Source organism: Barbus barbus (assembly GCF_936440315.1).
Source record: "Barbus barbus genome assembly, chromosome: 23".
NCBI classification, from domain to species: domain Eukaryota; kingdom Metazoa; phylum Chordata; class Actinopteri; order Cypriniformes; family Cyprinidae; genus Barbus; species Barbus barbus.
The window spans coordinates 20,355,335-20,380,406 of record NC_136751.1 but is presented as its reverse complement, the minus strand read 5'-3'; the positions used below and the strand labels follow the sequence as shown (position 1 = coordinate 20,380,406).

At 38.3% G+C, this 25,072-nt stretch overlaps 2 protein-coding genes across 2 annotated transcripts in view; one reads left to right on the top strand and one right to left on the bottom strand.

Annotated features, from left to right (window-relative positions):
* LOC306843371 (C-myc promoter-binding protein-like) overlaps positions 1 to 13,889 on the bottom strand; it is a 31,813-nt gene extending 17,924 nt beyond the window's left edge. Inside the window, exons 1-14 of the mRNA XM_079374820.1 lie at positions 13,647 to 13,889; positions 7,909 to 8,254; positions 7,064 to 7,310; positions 6,471 to 6,540; positions 5,944 to 6,113; positions 5,031 to 5,269; positions 4,857 to 4,923; positions 4,657 to 4,715; positions 4,113 to 4,257; positions 3,803 to 3,978; positions 3,243 to 3,343; positions 2,140 to 2,361; positions 1,375 to 1,520; positions 915 to 941 (exon numbers count right to left, since the gene is read on the bottom strand). Of these exons, the coding sequence (XP_079230946.1) occupies positions 915 to 941; positions 1,375 to 1,520; positions 2,140 to 2,361; positions 3,243 to 3,343; positions 3,803 to 3,978; positions 4,113 to 4,257; positions 4,657 to 4,715; positions 4,857 to 4,923; positions 5,031 to 5,269; positions 5,944 to 6,113; positions 6,471 to 6,540; positions 7,064 to 7,310; positions 7,909 to 8,219 (1,980 nt within the window). The 5' untranslated portion in view covers positions 8,220 to 8,254; positions 13,647 to 13,889. The remainder of the gene's footprint in view (positions 1 to 914; positions 942 to 1,374; positions 1,521 to 2,139; positions 2,362 to 3,242; positions 3,344 to 3,802; positions 3,979 to 4,112; positions 4,258 to 4,656; positions 4,716 to 4,856; positions 4,924 to 5,030; positions 5,270 to 5,943; positions 6,114 to 6,470; positions 6,541 to 7,063; positions 7,311 to 7,908; positions 8,255 to 13,646) is intronic.
* A 4,953-nt stretch (positions 13,890 to 18,842) lies between these two features.
* On the top strand, positions 18,843 to 24,575 carry LOC306843343 (ras-related protein Rab-11A). Its single transcript, XM_079374766.1, has 5 exons — positions 18,843 to 19,010; positions 20,615 to 20,810; positions 21,768 to 21,961; positions 22,102 to 22,182; positions 22,672 to 24,575. The coding sequence occupies exons 1-5, from the start codon at positions 18,971 to 18,973 to the stop codon at positions 22,806 to 22,808; spliced, it is 648 nt and encodes a 215-aa protein (XP_079230892.1). The 5' UTR covers positions 18,843 to 18,970; the 3' UTR covers positions 22,809 to 24,575.
* The last annotated feature ends 497 nt before the right edge of the window (positions 24,576 to 25,072 follow it).

Sequence of the window (25,072 nt, the reverse complement as noted above, 5' to 3'; positions counted from 1 at the left end):
ACATTAAAGTGTGACAAACATGCAATAAAATAAAAAAATCAGGAAGGAGGCCAACACTTTTTCACACCACTGTATATATATATATAAATATATATATATATATATATATATATATATATATATATATATATATATATATATATAGATATATATGCTACCTCAGGAGGTGAAAGTGTTATATTAGCTGTTTTATTGAAAGCATGATTTATTTATGTTTTTTAAATGTTTCTTATTGTTTATGTATATCGGTATATAAACTAAAAAATGTACAGTCAGCTATTCTTTACCCACAAAATAAACCTTCACCAGGGCAATGTAGATTGGATTCTGTTTTTTACACAGCTTACCAAGTAAATACATAAACGGATGTTGATTTGAGCAAAAATTTGTTTATTGTGTGAGAGCAATAGTATAACTCTAGCAGTGTAGGAGATTTGTTGCCAGGGACAACAGTGTAATAAAGAGTTTACAAATAGTTTCAATAATATTCCACAGCAGAACACTACAAAATTGTTCAATTATAAGCAAGTATTCGCGAGAGCTGTGTAATAATAATTCATAGTGCTGCAGAATGTTCTTTGAGAGTTTTGAACACACATTTTGAACACAAAGGCAGCACCAAAATCAAAAGTTTTACTCAGAAAGTGATACCCATGGTGAAAAACAAACCACAAAACAAAACAGGTCATGTCTGTCAACTGAGGTCAAAAAACTAGGTTGAGGGTTTTTCTTCCTTAAACAGTCCTAATGTTTTTTTTTTTTTTTTTTTATATTATTGATATAAATAAAGTTAAATAAAATAGTTCTCAGAACAATTAAAAGTCATTTTTTGTAATCAAGGTCAAGTACTCTAGTAACTGTTTTCAGATCTGCAATACATCAGAAGTTAAAAGACCCTGAATTAAGCAACTTACCTTTCCCCCTTTCTCCGTACCGAATAACTGTCCAAGCAAGCAAGTAAAGATAAAAGTTTAAAGAGAAAAGAGAAAAAAGGAAGTAGTGAGAAAAGCAAAAATAATAGGACAGGCTGTTTAGATGAAACACCAGAAAGAAGAAAAGAACAAACGAGAGAACAATGCTCACAGAAAATTAATAACCTGACATAAGTATGCCCAAGGGATCACAGCAGCACAGCTATTAACGACAACATTTCCGCTTACTGTTCTCACAAATCATGCCATGTACACTTCCTTGAACTCTTTGTATTTTTCACATGCTCTTTGCTAAGAGCCTGGAGTGTAGTTTAAAATGGTAACTCTTCATGAGCTTTGCAGAAGCAGTTTATATTGAATCTAATTAGAGGCGGCTGTATTCTGGATAAAGGCATGAGATGTATTTCTTAGCGGGAACTAAATATGTATATATGTTTCATACCTTGTCAACACAGTCATCAAAGAAAGCAAGGCTTGCATCCTTATCGCTGACAAAAGAGCACTCTTCGATGAAACGAATGAACATCTGAGTCTTGGTCATGAAGGAGTAAAACTTTTGATGGGATCGATCACGACTCTTCAAAAAGCCTGCAAAAAAAGCCATATTGAAAGTCAAGGGCATCAAGTCAGAGAGATGGCATTAAGATAAAAAAAGTGATTGCATTCATTATTTGATCACCGCCACAGTTGTCCATTGCGATTAAACATTTAATCAGTCAAATTTAAGAGGGCGTGTTGTGAATTGCGTGTTATTCACTAGACTGTCGTCATTGAGGAAGCCGTAGAGTTTACACAGTGTGAAAGATGCAACAGATTCTAACTCAGGGATTACATAAGAGGCTGGAGATGTGTTCCCAGACATTCTATTAATTATTGCAGATTGCTGGACCTGCCAGGCATGCCTAATTTCCAATGGGGCTTTATCAAAATCGCCACAATAATTTCAAGCTTGATTTAAGCCAGACTCCACGGGCACAGGGCCAGATTTGAGCATTCTCAGCAGCTGCTGAGCTTCAGAATGCCACTAATGTATCACAGTGGACTCACTGCATGTGTTTGGGTCAAAACAAGATTTTAATGCATTGTTTTTTCCGTTTTAACACTGATGAAGCAACTCTATTACAGCTGTTCCTGATGTTCACAAACAACCTGATACATCAGGACAAGAGAATAGGATTCAAGCATCATGTCCATCTTGGCTGCTCACCTTGCAGATCGAAGAGTGAACTGGCGTCAGTTGCTTTTTCAGATGGAGCCTGTGTGATGGGCAACAGGTATGATCGGTAGCCTTTCAAGATGGCTGCCATGAAGCGCAGGAAAGCCTCCTGGATCTCCAGCTCCAAGGTTTCCAGACTTTTCCCACCACTGCCAGGTTCCCGCTCACTCATGAAGGCCTCCGTCTGTCCTTCCTCACGGCTCATATGATAACCTGTGGAAGATCAATGCTTAAATTACTATTTTTAAACTACCATTCAAAAATTTTGAGTCAGTATGATTTTTATTTATTTCCATTTTAAAATGTTAAAACAGAACACATTAAAATTGTAGTCATATTTACTGTAATTATAGTTTGTACTGTATTTTTGATCAAATAAATTCAGCCATAGAATATTACACTAAATTTTACAATGGCAGAGTACAAGGCAACTGTCATACACAAGGAGAAATGTACTGATAATGTCTAGGTTATATACGTAGCATATCTCAATAATGAAGATATAGTAGGCTCAATTTGAGATATGGGTGCGGTACATAAGCTCATTTCACGTCACTTCAGAAAGGTCAGAAAAAAGATCATAGGCTCTGTCTGTTATTAAACATCCACATCAACGGACACATAAAGTTCTCCATAAAACATATGGGAACACAGTCACTTAGCACAGAAAGATACATCATTTTTATTCGTCGTACATTCCATACAGGATGTTTTCAAGAACCAAAAACACATTAAATAACTGAGTTCAAAGTCTGGTTCAAAGACTGATACATGAATCAACTCTCATGTATCAGATAGCATCCCAGCATTCAAAAAAAAACTTTGTGCCTTACTTCGCCTCTATCAAGCTAATTGCCCTCGTCTCTAAATCTCATCATATCTCAAGGATGACTGGTTTTGCTCTTACTCGGTCAAGCATTCATAAAACATTGTTAGGTAATAAAAATGATACTGTCAGAGCCCAAAAGGACAGTAGAAGGCCAATAAGAATGGCACTTTCTGAGCAGTGAAGTGAACTAATATTGCCTTGAAAAGGACAGAAGATAAGTGAAATCATTTCTTTTTTGACACCACAGTGACCCGCCCTCACTAACCCTCATCCAGTTGCTGGTGGAGATTGCTGAGGGTGTTGATCAGATGTTTACAGGCTTTTCTTGGCAGGATCTTCCAGGTCAGGGATCTGCGCTCTTCTTTGCTGAAATAGGCCACACATGTTTATCATTTGAGAGGGTAAACAGCGAAGGGAGTCCATGCCCGTGAACAACATAACTGAGGGCTGCTTTATAGTTTCAATGTAGCTTTTAAAAGGTCTGTAATCTTTAAGGTGAATACTGGAAAACAAACAACACAGGAGCATGTGTTCAACACATGGTGGTACTGAGGGTCCTATCTTTACTACAACATTCCTCACTGCTCATATATCTCCATCCTGATCTTTTAACCATCTGCATAAAGATAAAGAACATAATCACTCGGAATTTCACTTGAAAAATGTTTGCTATTGACACCAATCGTCATCTACAGAGGGAAATTAGTGTTTATTTTGTGATTTTCTGTGGTAAAAGATGACTTTATCTTAACAACATAGGTCAGAAAGGTCAGGAGAGGCTCTCATGGGAACTCAGAACTATGTAGAGGTAAAAAGGTCACTCACTGAGTTATAGTGTTGGTGTCCAGGTCCACACAGCTTATGTCCGTTGGTGGCTCATAGAAGTCAAAGTACCGTGAGTCCACCCCTACAATGAAAGGGCATGGAGCACTGAGCACATCTGCCAGGGCCAGCGGGCAGAGAGGAATGTATGGGCACGGCCAGTGGAAGGGAAAAATCATCTGTGGAACATGTAAAACAAGTTGAGATAAGACACAGCCAAAAGTGGGACAACAAGCAATAGGAAATGATACTGTGAGAATCTTAAAATAGAAATAGGAAAGGCATGAGCGAAAACGAATAGTCTTCCACTCACCGACACCAGGGCCTCAGTAACACTGGTAAGAACAGCTGGACGTAAGGAGTGAACTAGGATTTTATGTTCAGTCACAGCCAACACCAGTAGAGTCGCTGCATTTTTTGGGCCGAGGTTCAACAGCAGTGTAGAGAGCCTTCCGCCACTGTGGGCAGAGGAAATTGGCATGTAAACAACACATACTCACTAAAAATAAAACCAAACCAAAAAAACTAAACAAAACAAAAACAAACCACAACAAAGCATTGCATAGCATAGCATAGTATAGCAGAACAAAACAAAACAAAACAAAACAAAAATCCAAACAAAACACACAAAAAACACAAAGCAAAACATAACAAGACATGAATGATCATCTGCAATGAGATGAGCAATTGATCTGTGTTCAGGTAATTGCAAACTATAGAAAAAGGAGTCTCAACCCACTTTAAACATGTTATAAAGATATTACACTTAACTAGGTCCTGCTGAAGTATCATTTCCACACTTCATGCTTTGATCAGTATTCATCTGACATGGTCAGTGTATCTTGTGTCTGACTTACCTCAGAGGGAGTGGAGAGGAAACAGGCTGGCTCAGCATCAGGCTATCATGTGGAGACAGCTGTGAAAAACAAGCACACAAACAAGCGGTCACAGTGAGATGAGGGCCAGGGTTGGCAGCTATTTGACCACACAATGTAATTTGTTTTGACATTCAAGAAAGACGGTGTTCAGACAAAGATGCCACGTACACAAAACTCACCTGCACCAGGATACGTGGCCTTTGTGAGGAAGGGAAAGGAACCTTGTGCATGAAATGGGAAATATGCCTAAGGACAAACAAAAAAACATTACTTTATAGTGGCCGCAAAATGTTTTTGGACATTAAAATTTCAGCTCTAGCTTGGCAAACTCTAAAATTGTCCTTAGAACTCACTTTTCAATGGGCAGAGTGTGTGGACCTGAGATGGAGTATCTGTAGAGGAAGGTCAGGAAGTTACGGAAAGCATCAAAAAAGGGCCAGTGAGAGAGAAGGCAAATGCTTTTGTTGGTGTGGACAGTCATGGATCCATCAGGCCTGAGCCCGTTAGCCTGCAGGCCCAGCTGAGATCGCTGCTTGTCAGTCAAATGTTCTTCTGGGTAGGGCTCATAGAACTGGATGGCGGCACCATAAACCTGAGAGCAAAAGACAGACGAATGAACGAACAACTACAAGTATTTGGGATGGTTTACATTTTAGAGAAAAAAAAAGCTGTCTTGATACCCGCATGACGTTATTACATTTCTAAATTGCACAATGGCAACTATTTTAGCCTACTTAAAAGCAATCACCAACAGTATCTATTTCAAAACCGCTTTTCTCAAATCCACCCAGTGAGAAAGTGATACGGAAGATTTATTTTTGCTGTCTTTTAGATCAGAAATATCTCAGCTTACCCATGTTTCTTTGAAGCCGCTCACCTAAACGAATAAATTATACAATACTGCAGCACAAATAGCCTTGAGACTTGTTCGGCTGAGGAGAGTGAGCTGAGTGTACTGATGTGTTTGACATAATTGAGCTGACCCAAACAGCACATTAGCAATGCATTATTAAACAGGCCAATTACACATGCTCATCTTATTTTCGATTCTTTTCTGAGACCCGTTAGTTTTGATATTCCGCCCGAGCTAGTTTCTACCTGCTTTAAATTCTTTGCATATTGCTAAACCAGACAAGACAATTCACCTTCTTGTATGTCTGATTTTCTCAAGGAATGATGGTGCTGCAGTGAAAAGAAAACCTACAGAAAATCTAAATGTTTGTGTGTGTATTTGTGGTGCTCATGCATGAATTTTCCTGTCTGTACCTTCTCTCCAGAGGCGCCTGTGAGAACGAATGTCGAAAAGACAGGAAGAGAATATTTGGTATGAGATGGCCAGCACTCAATCGACGCTCCCATCGGCAGGCAAAACAGGGGCACGGATTCAGGCAAAGGAAAGGAATCATAATCCTCCTCTGGATATCTGGACAAAAGACCTGCACACACCCCATATAAACCCTCAATTAGGCTGTATAGCTCCATCAGAGACAACAATTATTACTGATCTTGCATCGCTTGCCCTGTAATTAATTACTTGACCCAGTCTTCCATATGACAAGCTAATCGCAGGCAGCGGTTGAAGCCTAGATCTTTTTGGTGCTGAGAGCACTGAGCTTAACAATGACATAATGTTGTTCTTGCTACATGGGAGTATCAGGTTTCATTCATTTGCAGTCGTCTCCTACTGCTCTGATGTGCCTCTCCCTAACGCATCCTTTCCCTCCTACTGTTCATTGCAAAATGCACAACAAAACACAAACTGTGAAAAACAACTCAAGGCTGAGATACAATACCTGCTTTGAATGCAAGTGTGTTGGTTTTGGCCAAAGATTTTTTGTAGCACAAGTACACAGAGGACCCCCACTGAAAAAGCAGGAAAAACAGAAATTAAGTTGATTTCAAATTTTACACAGATTTGTAAAAGGATGATTGTTGTGGTCTTATTTACTCATAATTTAAGGAAAACTACCCACCTAAAACGCTTTGAGCAGGGATACACCATTATTTAACGCCCAAAAAAAGCATGTCTTAAAGCAGGCGGTAATTTACACTGCTCTTGGTAGATTGCGCTGGTCATTATGGAAATGATCTGGCTGCGTCTGTGTTATTTAATGTGTGCGTTGTCAGTAAATCACACAATAATTTTCCCCTCCCATCAGTGCTTTTATGGAATTGCGCTGTAATGCTATATTGCCCTGTTTAGTAAATCTGGCCCAAAATCTCTACATTTTAATGTAGTTCAAAGCTGCCTAGAGATTGAACAAGGTTCCTTGATTAGCAAGACTTCCATGGACGACCAGCATTGCTAGAAAAACCATCACGGTCAACCAGTTTTCCTCCATCTAAACTTGTAATTTGAGGAGGATAGGGTGACTGTTGTGCTCACCATACTGCTGTTGAGATTCTTGTCCACCTTGCAGAAAGCATGTGGTGGTGTCTCTCCCTTGCCAGGAATAATGACACAGATGTCTGTGACAGCCAGCGTGGTATGAGAGTGATTCTCAGAGGCACGCCGATATGTGATGTAGATCCTTTGGGAGGAGGAGCTACTGATATTAGCGGGGCGGCCAGAAGGTGTAGTCTGTATAATTTGACAATCCGGCTTCAGTTTCTCCTTCCACTCAAAGAGGATGCTAAGAATCATGAAACAAAGGACATGAGGATAGTAAACGTTCTGCAAAACAAAAGTGAAAACACAACAGGTTCCAAAACCAACTGAGCTGCCTGAGCTGTCTACTGCCTACATTAGTAGCTACCTTAAAAGACAGCATCCTAAATGGTACCTTATAAATCAGTGATTTGGAAGCAGCTCCATTAATAGGCATTCCGCAAGTAGCATCAGAGACATGACTCACTTACTGTTGATTCCAGAAGAACTGAGTTTTAGCATGTTGCTAAAATAACTAGTGTTCTAATAAGCAAATTATATAGAATTAAATATTCAATTTTAAGAGTGTAGATGTAACTTTTTTCTTCAAGTTCTATATTTAGCCTTTTTCTTGATACTTTCTAATATCACAAAAATTGGGTATATTTATAGTCAACATTTTGTCTACAATCTTTTTGTCACTGAGTTTGTTGCATGGAAAAGAACAAAAGCAAAAGCAAAAAGCAAAAGCAACAGTTTTAGCAACTGTTTAGAACAGACTTGGCTTCAGGAGGATAACTTCAAATGCTTTCTAAGTAGGCAGCTTACTAGGTTTTGGAACAATCATATCTTAGATGTCTTACCCCAGATCTGTGAGCGGCGGTTTGTCTCTGCCTCTCCTATAGCAGAGGAAGATCTGCGGCCCCATGAGGCTTCCTCCATTCAGTTCGGCAGGAAGTCCAGAGGGGGTGCATTCAACGCAGGTATACCCTCGAGGTACTTCCTCTCCTAGGGAGCGAATCACCACAGCCACATCAGTGATGGGCGCCTTGAGCTGGGCTGAACTCCTATGACCACCATCCTCAGGGTGGACGTCTTCCTCGAGGGGCTTAGATGAGTCGGTGAGTCCTGCCACCACAAAGTAGTCTGCTACACGAAGGCTTTTGTCTTCCATCTTTGATCATCCCCATAAAACGAGGACTTTATATGCTGGGAACAAGAGAGCGATGTGAACAGAGTGAGCACATAAAGAAATGTGAAACTGCAGCCTAGTAAACACTTTTAAACAGTTGCTTAATAATGCCAGGTGTTCAGATTCGAACATCCTCACAAATGAAAACATCCTTCTTTAAACCGGGAGGGATTTAAAAAAAAGCAATCAGCATATGCAGTACAAGTTATACAACACTCCTAGGAAATACCATTTTTACTCTGGTTACATTTGCTCCCTTATGTGCTTAGAAAAGGATATGACCATTACACATCCACAGATGCAGAGCACAACCTCATATAACAATCTTTGTGAGAAATATAAACTGGACAGACAGAAGCAATTTTCCGTTCCTGCTGGGGATAAAAGGAATATGTCCTATTATGCTTTTGAATCATGAGTCATTGAGTTTGTACCTGCAGAGTAAGTGCACAGGAAGGAAGAAAAAAATGTACTTAAAAAGGTCAGACAACAAAGGGAATTCCTTCCGTCTGCATCAATGTGAAGTTTGTCACCATAAGCCTCACTAATACCACAACCACTGATATCTTAATTAGAGATTCCCTTCTCTTTCAGAAAAGGCCTGGTGCTTTTACAATGCTCAAGCTAACACATGTACTCACTCTGAGTCATTACAAGTGACTGACGTTCACATGGCTTCATAGCACCAAAAATAGCAGGGCACCTGCTGGTAGGTTGTAGGTCCAGTTTTATCTTTCTGCAGGGGTCATACAGTCCCACCAAATGACTGAAACCTAAATCTATGGGTGTAAAGTATGTATAATAATTTGTGTTTAAAATCTGACTTTTTAGCAGCCATTACTCCAGGCTTCAATGTCACATGATCCTTCAGAAATCTAATATTCTAATATGCTGATTTTCTACTCAAGAAACATGTTTAATTATTACCATATTGAAAACAGTTGTGCTGCTTAACATTTCTGTGTAAACCAACCACGATAAATGTTTTTCAGGATTCCTTGATGACTACCCTAGTGAAAAAATATGTGCTATATACTTTTACATATTTATGTGCCCAATAAAAATACCCTGCAATTGTACTTCTTGTATACTAAACTGGTATACTTAAAGTCTGCTAAATTGGAACAACTAATTTTAATGCACTTTAATTTTACGGAAGTAGTGCTGAGGTCCAACTAAAAATATATACATAAATATATCTGTGCTAAAGTGAAACTCTTGCAAGTATACTTCAGATATTGAAAATATCTTGCATTGAAGTCCTAGGATTTTTTTTTTACTAGGGTACACAAACATTTATTCGTTTGAGTATTTATTTGTAACAGAAATACATTTCTTTGCCGTCACTATCAATCAGTTCAATGCATCCTTTCAAAATAAAATTATATTTATTATATTTTGGAATCAGTAGTTCATTTTTCAAGTTTAATCTTTTAGAAGTGATTTTTACCTAATAAAGTGTATTCTTACATAAGTAGTAGCCTTTTTTTCCTGATCAAATATTGAACTGTACCAAAAATCATGAACTTAGAAATGTAAACTTTAACACGCCTGGTACCATCGTCATTATAGTGGACACCATCACAAGATTTTTGGTGGCTTGCAGCTTTATAGCCAATGGCTTCTCTGTGATTTAATGGCCAACAGAGTCATGGGACACAGCTTAAGAGTTTAGGAATTGAAACTGACCTACTGACTAGTTCTTTTGCCATAACGAAGTGTCTAGAAGTTTGTCTTTTGAGGAACCAGTGACGCTGATGGTGTGAAATGGGAAGTTACTGTTTCTACCAAATATTTTGGAAATGGTGACAAGTCATCGGCAGATTTCATGATCCCGGTTAGATGCCGAGAATAAATACAGGCCTTAAAACTCTAATCCTTCTCATCCTTATAAAGCTTTGGGCTTTGAAGGAGGGGTCTCTAGAACACTCTCTCTGTCACTTGTCCATTAACACTGACAAAGACCCTGATGCACACTTTGTTCCAGATGTCTCTCCTATAGCTGATTTCACATATTGTGCTCAACAACATCACACAAAGCAAACATAAATCCATCAATCTGCATGCAGAAACAATCAAACATTTCAAGATCCAATCACACCCACATTGTTCTAGACACATACAACAGAAAGTCCACCAGACCCAGTGAGGAGAAAATGTAGCAGATGTGTCACGTTACGTGAGAGATTTAGGATTATATATAGACATAATCTCTCGGTCTAACAACCACGACATCCGCAGAGGCTGGCTGTGCGCTCTCCACCATCAGCAGAGAGAAATTATAATCCTCACCATGGCAACCATGAAGAAAAACCAGCGAATATTCATCATTCGTCTTAAAAATGTAATAGGGGAGAGAAAATACTTGCATAAAACTAATAAAAATGAGTCACAGAGCAGAAAGCTGACTCTTACAATGATACAGTAATGTGGACCTCACAATCACATATCAACAGTTCAATAACTGCTGGGGAGGAAAGGAAACAGAGAAATTCAAGGCAGAGAATTATATTTTTATTATATTGTAATAAGGCATATTGCACACTGGAAAGCCCTGAGGCAAATTTCATTGTTATGTGATGCAATTATAGAGACTCTTGCACTGACTCAACACTTTTCAGACAACTCAGAGGAAGTCACTCCTTTATTGAGAAACACTATGGTAATGTCAATAAGGGACTCAAAAACGCCCGGAAGTGCGTTAGAAATGGCAATTTCATCACAACATGGGTCCTACGCAGCGGAAATCCTGGCATGGAGAACCCATGAAAGAAAATCAGACTTAATGTCTCTGAGCCATCCCATCTGGCTGCTGAGAGAGAAATAAGGAACTCCTTTACTTCCCTGATCTCTGACCGACTTGACACTTGTCATTCCAAAGAACAGGAGTAAGAGATCGATGGTTCCCTTTTCCAGTTTAAATGACTGAACAGTTCCAGTACACACAGTACAGAAAGCACAACGCAACAGAATGACGCCACAGACTTATATAATGGACATAAATCTGAGTTGCAGGAGGCTGTGAGTGTATTCATGTATTCTTTATGTGATCTAGGGTTAGCACTTAAAGTATGGGTCCATTATAAAAATTTAAAATAAATCATTACATTACATAAAATCCATGGAAAAACTGTAAAAACAAAGACACTAAAATTATTTTAAAATCATAATAATGTATTATTCATCAAATGCTAAACAAAATTTGCATCCATTAATTTTTTTTATATTGTCTCTTTTTTTGTTTTATCCAGATATCTATAGTTAAAGCCGCATAAAGAACTTCATAAACGGAAAATGTAGTAGTAATTTTCTGCCAGGATATTATCCAGTAATTTTATAGACAATTACGTTAACCTTAAAACACAATTCAGTGAAGTGCTATTTTTGTAGATTTTTTTCAGTGTAATACTATATAATGTTAAAATACTAGGAATAAAAAAATAAATAATCAGCTCTCATGGTGAGATTTCAACCAAACTGGGCTTTGACCTAAAATGAGTTTGGCACTCCTCATTTACATTAAAACCTCTTCAGCACAGAGTGTAGCTTTCCATGACTCATCATATCGGGGAAGAAAAAGACAAAGTCTTGTCCCAAACAAAACACCCACAACATAACAAACACCATTTTCTAATCATTTTATCTTAGTACTGCTGTAGGAGGCATGCTTTTGACATGATAAGCCTTGCCCTTCTTTCACCAACCTGTGCCGTGTAAGAGCCACAGGATAAGCCAGTTTAATAGCCTGCCCATAAAAACAAGCATGATCTTATCCAGCGGTGCTGGAGCTATGGGCTGTAGTCCTGAGTAAGGGCTCCATGGACCAACAGGCCTGGAGGAAAACACAAGAAGGGGGAACTAATGCAGCACATTTGGCCGAGCATCTGGTCCTGCTTAAGACACGGGGCGGACATTTGATTCCTTTGCACCATGCCGGGAAACAAGCAGACATCTGCATACTTTGGATAGGAGGAGGCAGGCAAGCTATTTCAGTGTGGAAATGTTTTGTCAGGAAGACTTTACTGAAGTACAAGACAGGCAGGAATTCTTTTCTCTTTAAAGTTCCAACTCAACTCCATCTACAACAACTTTTGGGTTAGAAGACACTTATAAAGCAATGCACTTATTCAACCTATTGTCAAGAGACAAATTCTGGCAAACATCTGGAGTTTCAAAACAATTTCTGCGCATGCAGGCTTTCCGAAGTGGATGGGAAGATGAAAACAACCAAGAGTCTTATTTTGATGAAAATGTTTCAACAGACATTTCCCTTTAATATAATTTACTGTAATGTCATGATGCATTTTAATGGAACGCCCAACCGAACTAAAGCATGCATTGTTGAAGCTAGTTAAGCACAGACTGTTAAACTTAACATATGTAATTACAATTGAGCGATGACGAAATGCAATAAACCGGGAAAACTGGAAGGATGCATCATACTTAAAACTCATAGTCATGCTTTAATGAATTTAAAGAGAATACACTGGCAAATATCACACATCAATCTGAAGACATGCTCAAGAATCCACTGCAGGTTTTTCTGAATTAAGATACATATCACAACCGACTCTGAATCCTGGATCAAAGCCAAATCACCACAATACATGATGGATGTATCTCTGAAATATCTTTTTTATGCTTTGCTCAACCAGGCTTTTTCTTTCAAACAACTACAGCGTCACATTATCACAAAATCTCTATCTTTGTAACTCTTATGATCTGTATTTGAGCGTGGCACCCTGTTGAGTAGCTATACCAAAGGATTTAACCCACATATTCAGAATTGGGAGGACAAAATGAACAAATTTACAAATAAATCATAAAAAAATAAATACACGAGTCAACCACTGATATTGATAGCACACATTCCCTTCAATATCTATGGTTGTTATGGCCCTGCAGACCACATCACACCAGTACTGACATTGTAGTGATCCTCTTTTCCAGTATAGATCCATTTTAATTACCAGGAAAGATAGAACATTGCATATTGAGCTATCCTAATAAAAAAAAATGCGGTGAAATAAATATGAAGGTGATGCATCCAGACAGCTGGGCTGGGTCAGTCTTACTATAATTCATAAATCATAAGGGCCATGCCATTTACATCCGAAGCTCAAAATCCTTAATTATACTAATATAAACATATTTCTAATAAACTTCACGGTGTAAGTGATGACTATCATCACATGGTGAGTAAATACACGATCAGAATCAAAACAAGAGCACAATTACCGACGCGTGATGACAGCAGTCACTCCAACGCCGGTCACTCTTATATATTCATTACATATATTGACTTAAAACGTTTCGTATTTATCATCTATCACCTAACGTTTTCCATTTCTAACAGAAGGCAAATTAATGTTCGTAACCAATAAATAGATAGGAGCATAGCAAACTCACTGTTTTAGTAGGACGACGATTCAGAGGACACGCTCATTGAAACACGCACCGTTATTCTGATTATTAATCACGGGACTGAAGAAGGCCCTTATGTATTTCCATCCATTTTCATCAGACAAGTAAAGGATTGCTCTATCACGTATAAACATTCACTCCGGGAGGGCTGTGCCTCATCTTCTCTATGCGCTTTCAGAGATGCGCTCAGCTCCAGACTCTCGCAAGCGCTTATCAAAACCTGCCACTGGGGCACGTGACTGCCAGCAAGCCGTGACGTCTGCTGAACAACATTCCGGGGACCGTCGCTGATTTAATGAGGGGGCGTCCCGACAGGTAGTCCATATAAAGACTGTGCTGCTGAATGTTATTGACAAAACGTGTTTAAATGTGTTGGACTTGGAAGTTGGATTTAAAGATACAGTCCGTGATAAATAACAAAGCAAATAAGCCTTGGAGTTATATGAGAGATACAAACAAAAAAAAGTAAATAGGCTATTCACTGTGCTTTTTTTTTTTTTTTTGATAGATAGTGATTAGACAGTGGACTAAAGTAGACTAGATCATACAATTAACCTAAATTAACAGTGGTAGTGTATATTTGAGGTACTAGTTTATTAATATGCCACCTTGGAATACTAAAATTATATCTGCATTCTGAGCAGTTTTGAAATATTGAGCTCCAAAGTTTATGCATTCCATATACTTTATACATATAGAGAACCCTTTTGTTTTCAAAATAAAAAGTATACACATGATGTAAATAAATTGTCACAGAATATGAATATGTGAATAACTCAATTTTGACAAAAATGTCAGATAAAAGCTTATAATTCTAAGATCTGAATCAGTTTTTCTTTTAATATATTTAGATTTCATCTTAATTTGAATATGGTTTTAGTAATTTTGTTGTGTTTTTGTTAGTTAGTTATTTTATTCATTTTTATTTTTTAGGTTTAGTTAATTTAGTAGGTACATCAATCTGTCGTACATAAACTGAATATAAATGAGAAATGTTTAATTGGCAATTAGCTGCAATAAAATAAGTTATATTATACAGTTATATAAATTCAAATATAACATATTATATATTTAATTTGATTTCTGTTAACATTTATTTCATCTGGGCCTGATAATTAGAATTATTTCAGCCACCCCACTATTTCGATACTGCCCTTCGCCGATAAAAAAACATATCGATTGACCACTAATTGTTACATGTCATAATATGGCAATGTAACATAAGTCAATGTATTTCATTCCATTTTGTATTATTATTATTATTGCTGATGTCCATTAGCAATTATAGTGCGGGGAAGTTTATGGAGGCAATCTCCTTCACATCTGATTCAAGGACAAAGTTATAGAGAGTAGGCCCTATGGGACTCCCTATGTTTGTTTGCAAATCCTGGTCCTGCACTGCTGATTTAACGGGGTTTTGAAAATGGCGATGCAGCCCTCACCAAACAGAGAATTTGCAGACGTTTTTTCTAGTTAATGGTGTGACTGCCAACAAAATGTCCCACTGACTCAGACGTTCCATGCCATTCTAGGTGGTCTGATGAGGGCGAATTTCCGCTACAATCTCAACTACAGCTCCTCAGCTTGTTAAGATAGGTCTCAACTGACATAGCATAAGGTGTTTTCTTGGATCTGAAAAGAACAGGGCAGATATCCACTGACAAAAGCTTACTTTTAGGAGGTGAACTTGGAAAAACTATATATTTGGACATATGCAATGTAGAATCTATAAATAATCTAGAAAACGTGTGGGGGTTAATGTGCTGTAAGAGAATGTTTGTTTAGAGGGTTCAGAGATCAAAAGGTGTTGCAAAGCACAGAGAGAGTACGACTGCTGTAGGCCACCTTCAAAGTCCTTCAGGTATCGTCATCAAGAAGACACCCAGAACACTTCTTAAACCCAGATGAATGATTTAATAAAGCAGTTTAAGTGGATGCTGGCTGGCCACCCAACTGGCTGTGCAAAGCCATAAACATCAGAAGGATTAGGACATCCACCAGCCCCTCGTGATATAGTCCAATAGCTATGTGGTTCCAAAGGCCACACACTGGCCACCCAAATGGCCTGACTAGAGTTTCAACCTAGTATGGCCTTTTTGGCGTCAATCAAGATAAGGTATTTCGAACTTCACTGACTGCCTTATGAGTTTCAGTCTGCTGTGGAATGTGGAGTACAACATTTTTGCATTATTTTTTCACTTCTGTAAGAGTCTTTACAGTGTTACAGAGAAGTTTTCAGTTTGAATTTTTGCATCTGAGACTGGAGTTGAGCTTAATACATTTGGCATGGGAGCAGCTGAACAAACTGATTAGAGCTTGAAGGCTGCTGTCACTGAGTTTGCGCCTACCACAGAGTTTGATGATATCCACTGCGGTCTACCAGAATCATTGCTTGTGATTCAGTGGTATTCAATATGTGGCGTATTTCTACACAACTTCACAGGATTCTCCATTTGTTTAGATATAGCAACTATGTTTGTTAGGCTAGAAATTGTGTTTGTTTGAAATGGAATTTATACACAGCCCACTTGTGGTAGTACTTCGGTTTGCCATAGAAATGTCATCTTGATGGATTTATCTAAGAACTGAGAGGTACAACTGGCAAAAAAATAAGATGTCTGTACTTACATTTTAGTCTACCGTGCTGCACAAAAATCATATTTATGTGTTTGGATATGTGTCTTGTGTTTGTGTCTACCTCAGTGTCTCTATAATTTCCCTGCGGAGCTGAAGTAATGTTATTATCGTACACTGTGTGCTTGTGTATGATTAGAATAACTAATTAACCCAAACTTGAAATTTTAATTCAGGTTGGTGGATAACACTGTTTGGTTAAATGCATGCAACATATGGCAAATAAGTACTTAAAAAGTTTATAAGCATTTTATGCTTAGAGAGTTCTAAAGTAGGGTGATTAGGCATCTCTTTTTTTTGGGGTCCTGTGTCTGAATGCTTTGAACATTTTGTAGCACAATCAACACCTAGCAAATTTCTTTATTGATGTTCTCATAATTCTTTTGTTTTATTTTTGTAATATGGTTTTGTAAAGACATAATTTTGCTATTTGAAATGGTTACTATTGTATTACAGTTTAATGAATTGTATTAAAACCAGTTAATGTCATTTTGAAACGCAAACATCATAATAATTATTCATTATGAAAACAGTATATGGAACCATAACAGTTACAACTAAAAAACAATGTACTGTTCCCATTTTTTTAATTCATAGATAATAACAAGTGAGACTTCAATTATATTTTGAAGACTAAACAGGAAATATCCCCATTTTCCATTTTAGATATTCTAAAATGTAAACCATCCAGTGACCTTTCACTTGCAAAACTACTTTCACACCTTGTAAGTTTCCAACTGCAAGCTCAAAAAAGCTGAAAACTAAACCACCTAAAATGAAAGGCATTGAATTGGCCATTGGTTGGTATAAGAACACATTTTGCAGTGAAGGAAAGCCCCCAACTGTCCAGCAGGCAATTCTTTTCAAATATGAGTCAGCAACATGACTACATTAATAGCAGACCTACAGAATATATATCAAAAATGCAGCTCTAATTACAGTCATGTACAGTTTGCTGCACAGCACCAGAGGATTCACTAGACCTTCTGCACAAAATCTTCCTGGGTCATGTAACAAAAAAAATAAATAAGAAAAAAAACAGGTGTTTTTGTTAAACATGTTGGAATAGTTAAGGAATGTTTGAATGCTGGTTTATTTGGCTCTCTGTACTAGAATCTAAGTACAAAACCTTCTTATAGCTGTAACCTAATTTTTTTGTGTAATCAAATGTAAAATTCTGAAAGAAAACAATCTAGACAAATTAATCTGTATTAAACAGAGTATTCCATATAATTGGAAGAAAAACAGGCCTGGTATACATTGCCAGGAAATGCATATGGTTGTCTATTATGAGTCACAGGCTTGGTTGCTATGATTGTGCAACCAAGTATGGAATTTGACACTTTTAAGAATATAATTGCAGAATGACTAAATGCTTTTGGTGGCATCATTGTCCTTGTCATTTCCACACTATCCACTCAACATAAAATAAATATAGGTGGCTAAGCATGAGATGAATATGCATCAGTTCAAATCTGAAATGTGTTTCTTACTGTATATACCGTGACTCGTAAACCATGGGGACTTTCCCATCACCACTGCAATGCATTGCCTTTCATCTACCTAAAGAAGGTACAACTGTATGTTTTAGATTACTAAATGATAGAATTCAGAAAGCCCCTTGTTTATGTCTATGCAGTCACATATTCAGTGCATTTCAACCATTTTGGGGTTTTTTGTGACTCAAGACATGCACAATACAGCACCCTAGTGGTCATACGTAAAGTTTAAATTTATTAAAAATAAGTTTTATGTTAGAAAACGCTTAACAGAATACGGTTTCATTTAATTTTAGACAATTAATACCTGATTAACACCTTTCCTATTTGTAATATTAAAAAAATGTATGATAAAATAATTATAATAGCCTAAATGAATAAAAAAAATAAGTCAAAAATTTACGGACAGTGTTTGAGCTAATTATTGGCCTTTTAAGCACAGACGTGTCATGCTCCTGTTAACTATTATAGGTAAATCCAAACTAACACTTTCTCAAAAACAATGAAAAGCTAGGTTCCACTGAGATTCGAACTCGGGTCGCTGGAGTCAGAGCGCTAACCATTACACCATCCAGCCAATCAGGTAAAATATACGGGGTTTGATCAAATATGTGGTCGCCTTTGTTGTTATTTTGTTTTTTCCACCAAACCTCCATCACCAGGAAGCATGACCTAAACACCCACATTTACAAGCCTTGTTTGAAAATAACTCTCACGAACACAATGGTACGCCACAAACCTCACTTTCATATCGCTCTCTTGCTATGTTCCCTGTTTTCTGTTCTACAAAAAATCTTTAATTTCTGACAAAGCACATATTTCATATTAAAACATATTAAACATACCATTTTAAACACGAACACACGACCATTTTAATGGTTCACTAAATACAAGATATTAACATATACGTTATGAACTATATTTTTACATTACAATGGTATCTCAACTTAATGAAAGCTTTTTGTTACAGTCAAATTAATATTATAACAAGGCATTTATTTTGGCAGTCTGTAAAGGCTCTAACCCGGAGATGCTCGCTGGTTCGTCTACTTGCTAACTTGTTAGCATGGCTACAGTCTGATCACAAACACACTGCAGTGCAGCTGCGGAGAGGACAGGGTCGGGTCCACTTTTCCTTCACATTCTTCCATTGTTTGCGCTTTTGTTTTAATCGAGATGGGGACGCGAGATGACGAATATGACTACTTGTTTAAAGGTGAGTGCAGAATACATTTGTCTCGAGTGTACAAGTTAAAGCGGCTCCGGTAATCGTGGTTATTGTTAGTTAGTGTGGTTTTATATTAAACACTGAGGGCCAGCTAACCGGCTAGCTGATTTCCAACAGCCCTAACAAACTCCTGCTCCTCGCTTGGATCGTTTTAGTGTTTGCCAATTTATGTGAAATATTCCTCACTTGGGGCACACTTAGTTCACATGGGTGATGGTTATCACATAAAACACAGTTTACCGTTGATCGGACCACACCTTGAAGCAGCTAACGTTAGCTGAAGTTAGCCGAGGCTGTCGCCGGAGGAGGTTAACGGAGCAGGCGGAAACTGGAAACGGCCTGTTTTTCCCGATTGTTTTTCCAAGCATGTGACGGTATGGCTTTCTTTTTTTCTTTGGACGACTAAAGAGTTATTTGGGACAACTTAAACCACTATTCACTTTCATTATATCGTCTTCAGTGCAGTTAAAGTGAATGGAGATTGAGGCTGTCATTACGCCTAACATCTCCGTTTGTGTTTTGTCGACAAGAATAAAATAATACGTATTTGTAAAAACGTGAATAATGACATGTTTTGGTTGAACTGTATCTGAAAAATTGATAATTGTTTGTGTCAGGTTATTGTCTTTTAAGTAAATAAAAGACAATAATGACACGGCCTCTCTTTGCGAGCGTATGTTGTTTTTCCTTCATGAAAGTCTATTTAGGACAAGTCCCTGAAACAAGTTGTTTTCCATTTTAGTGATATTTGCAATGCATTGTTTCAGCAGCTTGTGAGGTTTCACTCCTGTGAGAGATGTTGTCATCAGTTAGGAAATGACGTGCTGACATGTGATTCGTAGTAAACTACCTCTAATCTAGTAGTTTAGTCATGTTCAGGGTACATGTCTTAAAATAAGATTAGAACATTTCTCTTAAATCCACAATCTCCAACAAGTTCGTGCCACAGCAATATTACCAAAAATGGTCATCTCTCCAACAATGACATTTTTTGCCACTTATTTAAATGCACTTCACTTTGTGACATAAGCACTCAGTTTCCTAATGTGAAGAGGTTTGTTCCTTTATTTTATCACTCACACTCCTATTTAAAGGGATAGTTCACCCCAAAATGAAAATTCTGTCATTTACTCACCCTCATGTCATTCAAGACTTTGGTTTATCTTTGAAACACACATTAAAATATTTTATAATGAAACCTGAGAGATTTCTGTTCCTCTGTTAAAAGACCATGTAGGCCTAACTAAAACTTGGCTCAAAAACTCAGACATAGCAAACACCAAGTCTTCTGAAAAGGCTCAAGTGCTTTATGTAATTTAGTCTTTTTATTCATATATAAATATTGATCAATACATGTATATAGAGTATTTCAAATACGGTAAACACGGAACATGCTTGTTTCTGAACTGTCTACATTTTGATGGAGGGTTTTTATTCAAATGTCCTCATTTGTGTTTTGAAGATGTGGAAAATTCTTATGGGTTTACATGAGGGTAAGAAAATGATGACAGAATTAAAAATTTTGGATGAACTAGCCCTTTAAAAAGAGGTCTGATGTCAGATATGAAACCCTGATGTGTTTTATTTTGAAGTGGTCCTGATTGGAGACTCCGGTGTGGGGAAGAGTAACCTGCTGTCTCGTTTCACTCGAAATGAATTCAACCTCGAGAGCAAAAGCACTATTGGAGTAGAGTTCGCTACACGTAGCATTCAGGTGGATGGAAAGACGGTGAAAGCTCAGATCTGGGACACAGCTGGACAGGAACGCTACCGGGCCATCACTTCAGCGTAAGGCTCTTCAAATGTCAAAAATGTTATTCCTAATATTACAGATAACAGTTGATATTTCTTAATTTGTTGTTCTTTTTGATTAAGTCTAAAGGCCCATTCACAGCAAGGACGATAAGTGTGACTATGAAGTTTTAATAAACATTCTAAGTCTAGAAGTCCACACCACAACTATCACATCAGTCACAATAACAACATATGTTGTAGAATCACTTTCAGAATTTCTTTTCTTTCTTTTTTTCCAGTTGAAGAATGTGATGGTCAGAATTCACCTGACTTTAGAGCTCAAGCATTTAAAATGGCACATGAGATAACTGCTATGAATGATGATGATGATAAACAAAGTTATTGTGAGTTGATGTGAACGCAATACCGGTATAGTTAACATTATGGTTATTTTTATAGATATTGTTTTGAGTTCAAAGTCAATGTGAAAATCTTGAAGAAACGCATGAAAACTCATCCCTTCCTTCAGCATCTAACTGCCTTCTCATAAAAAAAAATCTATGCCTTCACCTTTTTTATCCTCTTACTATCCTTTATGCCTTCCTGTCCTATCTTTTACTATTTTGAACGATGACTGAAACCTTGTAAAACAGGCACTTCTCATGATTATTGCCATCTTAAGATAAAGTCGCTTGTATTCCTCAACTGTAAGTTGCTTTGGATAAAAGCGTCTGACAAATGAATAAACATAAATGTAAATAGCACTCCCAACTCATATTAGCATAAACTGATGTATTTTGTGACCACCCCAAAACGAAAGTTGTTTCAGAAGTTTTTACATGACTGATTGACACAACTGATTAGGAAGTCAAATATTTGTATTTCAATTGCAATAACCACTGCATTACTTGCATTATAATCAAGAAGTGTGCACTTTGAGTACGTGTACTCATTGAGCATACTCTTCACTTCTCCATCTACTTCTGATTTGTTCCTCATGTTGGTCTACAGGTATTACCGGGGAGCTGTTGGGGCCCTTCTAGTGTATGACATCGCCAAGCACCTGACCTATGAAAATGTGGAGCGTTGGCTTAAAGAGCTGAGAGACCACGCAGACAGCAACATAGTCATCATGCTCGTGGGCAATAAAAGCGATTTGCGTCACCTTCGGGCCGTGCCCACCGATGAAGCACGTGCATTTGCAGGTTAGATCCACAGTAAAGTAGACTTGTAACTCCTGATAAATTACAGGAAGTGTGTATAGCCAGAGCTTCTTTAGTTTCTTCTTTGCGTACTTTGTTAATTGTTACCATGTCCGTGACTGAATCTCCCCTCATGTTTGCAGAGAAAAATGGTCTGTCCTTCCTAGAGACCTCAGCCTTGGATTCCACTAATGTAGAGACCGCTTTTCAGACCATCCTGACTGGTGAGTGTGCTTTGAAAAACTGCGCAGCGGGTAGTTGAAGGATGATAAACTTTTATTTTTGTAATGAGGAATGCATGAATAAGGAAATGCACACTAAAGAAGCTTGAGGAAGCGACTGTGTGTTTGTCTAAAAGGAAAAGAAAGATTGTAAATGATTGGCTGAAGGCCATATTCTTATGAATGACTCATCAAAAGCCCTGCTTTGGTCGGGTAGGTTTCTCTAGCCTGACGTGACTGCAATAGAGAGTTTCGGTCGTCTTTTGCTCCTCTGTTCAGCTCCTGGCATCTGCAGAGGAGGAAGAAATATAAATGTTTCAAAAGCTTCGCAGTCCGTTGCAATGCTATAATTGCGTTCGCCCCTGACATCCAGTAATAACTGTAGGGTTTATAGGCTTTTATGGCAACACAAAGTCCGTATTCATCACCACTTCTTGGATTGTTGGCACCGTACATTGTCTTAGCATCAATATCTCTATTTCCGTTCTGCAGAAATCTACCGGATCGTATCCCAAAAGCAGATGTCTGACCGCCGAGACAATGACATGTCACCAAGCAACAATGTGGTGTCCATCCAGGTGCAGCCTACTGAGAATAAACCAAAGATGCAGTGCTGCCAGAGCATCTAGCGGCACCCATCCCGTCCTGTCCCGTACCCTCCCCCAACCACCCACCTGCTACACCCCCCTCCTCTTCAAGACTGCTTTGGGTCTGAGATGCAGCTGCACAACTAGGCTTGAGGCTGGTTCCAAAAGCTGGAATCTCAAAGGGTCACCACCTGCAGTCTGGACTAAGCTTGTTTTTTTTGTTTGTTTTTCTCCTTCCTGCCATAATAGGCTTTTATATTGCAGAATTTTAATAATCATTTGTGCCGATCTTCACTGAAATGTCTTTAATATATAATGTCATTCGCAAACGTGTGAGGTTCGCTTATGTATGTCTTTAGTAGCAGCCCCCTTGTCATTGGCGTGTCTGGGGTGGAGGGGAGAAACGTGCAGTATTGGAGGTTTTGCTATATTTAATGTTGTGATTGTAGAGAGATGATGTACCTGTTAGATGACGGTTAGGGCCCAAAGACCACAGTCTTCACCTTTCAGCCATATTCCAAGTATGGTTTACATCGCATGTACAGTCCCTTCACGCACTTGGCACGGGGAACATCGCGTCGCGTTCTTGATTTCACCATCGGGCCAATGGAAGAGGCCTTAAGGCATATAGCTACCGCGCTGTTTTATCATCACCTTCACGTGCTTCGAGGTAGAATAGTGGTTTTAGTGCCTTTTTTTCTGATGGAGCGTCCCACACATGGACGCCTTCACGCATGTGCTTAAAAACGCTGCACCTCTTCAGCTACCCGTGCCGGTGCGAATTGTAATGTAGTCTAACATAAACCTTTTCTTTTTGTATTCCAGCCCTTGTCTATGTATAGCAAAAGTTGAATTTGTACAAACAATAATTGATCATGCAAAAAGAGGGGAAAGTTCTCTTTGAAACACTACCACAGACCTATTCAGTTTGAAATGAGGGAATAGAGACTTCCTCTAAATGTAACAGTATCTTCTTGTCACAACCTTGAACCCATTGTACTTTTGCAGGTCACGCTCTGTCGTTAAAGTCGGAACAGGAAAAACACGCAGCGGTGAATGGCGGCCAGCCGACGGCCACATCACATGAGAGCACTCTAGGGAATAGACTGGATACTTTATCTTTTCATTTTTGCACTGAATGTAAAATCTCTCCCGGTTTGACTTCGCGCCACTACATACAGTTAATGATCTTAAGACCTGTAACTTGTATTGATTCTGTGGTAGTCACTTGAATCGAGTTGTTAGCCTTTAATCTTCGTGGCGAAGTGGTCAGACTCATAAACACAGTGTGATAATTTATGAATGTATTATGTGTTTTAGCCTACAAAAAAGTTGTTGTCCTGAGTCCAGCAGATGGGGAAACTACCACAAGCTGTGATGCTCTTCTTTGCTTAATGGCTGTCTAATAAAACTTACTCAGTGTGACATAAAATATCAGTAAAGACTGAACTAATAATGCATGTTATATAATGGTCACCACGGGTGACTTCGGAGCGGAGGAATACTGTAGACCTCGGCATCTTAGTCTGCAACCCTGAAGTCATTTATTTGCTGGAAATTTCACTTTGGTTATCGATCCCCATGACTTTAATTACTCCAGCCCTAGGTGAAACATAGTTTGCTATGATCATTCTCAGCAGTATCAGAACACATTCCAGGTGGAATTGAAGGCCCTTAAAGGCTGCAATATAATTAGTGAATCAGACTGAACCGACATTACTGCATAAGTGCATGTGAGTCATTTTACTGTTTTTAGTCTCCTGTATCTTCTAAGGTAAAACTCTAGGTCTTATAAGCAGCACATTGAGGTAGTATAGTACTTATCGCCATCAAAAGGAAAAGACCTGTTGATTATACACGTGTCAGGGTCTGCTTGTGCTCGTTTAGGACCCTGACTCTGATTGTATGACTGTTCTTTAGAGGCGGGGGTCTCTGGTGCTAACAGGGGCCAGTGCCAATGATGTGAGGGTACAGATGGCACAACTATGACCTGCCCATGCACTGCACATAGCTGGTGTGTCCTAGTAAGATTACCCGGATTTTTCTTTTCTGACTGTCGGATCTTTCACGTATTGCCTCGAGAACTTTATTTCTTTTTGTTTCTTTTGTCTGCACTGTACTGTGATTTATTTTGTATTGTTATGATTATACTATTACTCTGTCCACTGTAATTCCAATTTAAAAGAGCAAATAAAATATGTAGTTAATTCAAAGTTTGGCTTATCCTGTTTTTTTGTTTGGCTTATCTGTTCGTGTTTGAAGTAATAGTTTACCTAAAAATGAAAATGCAATCCCAGGCTATCCAA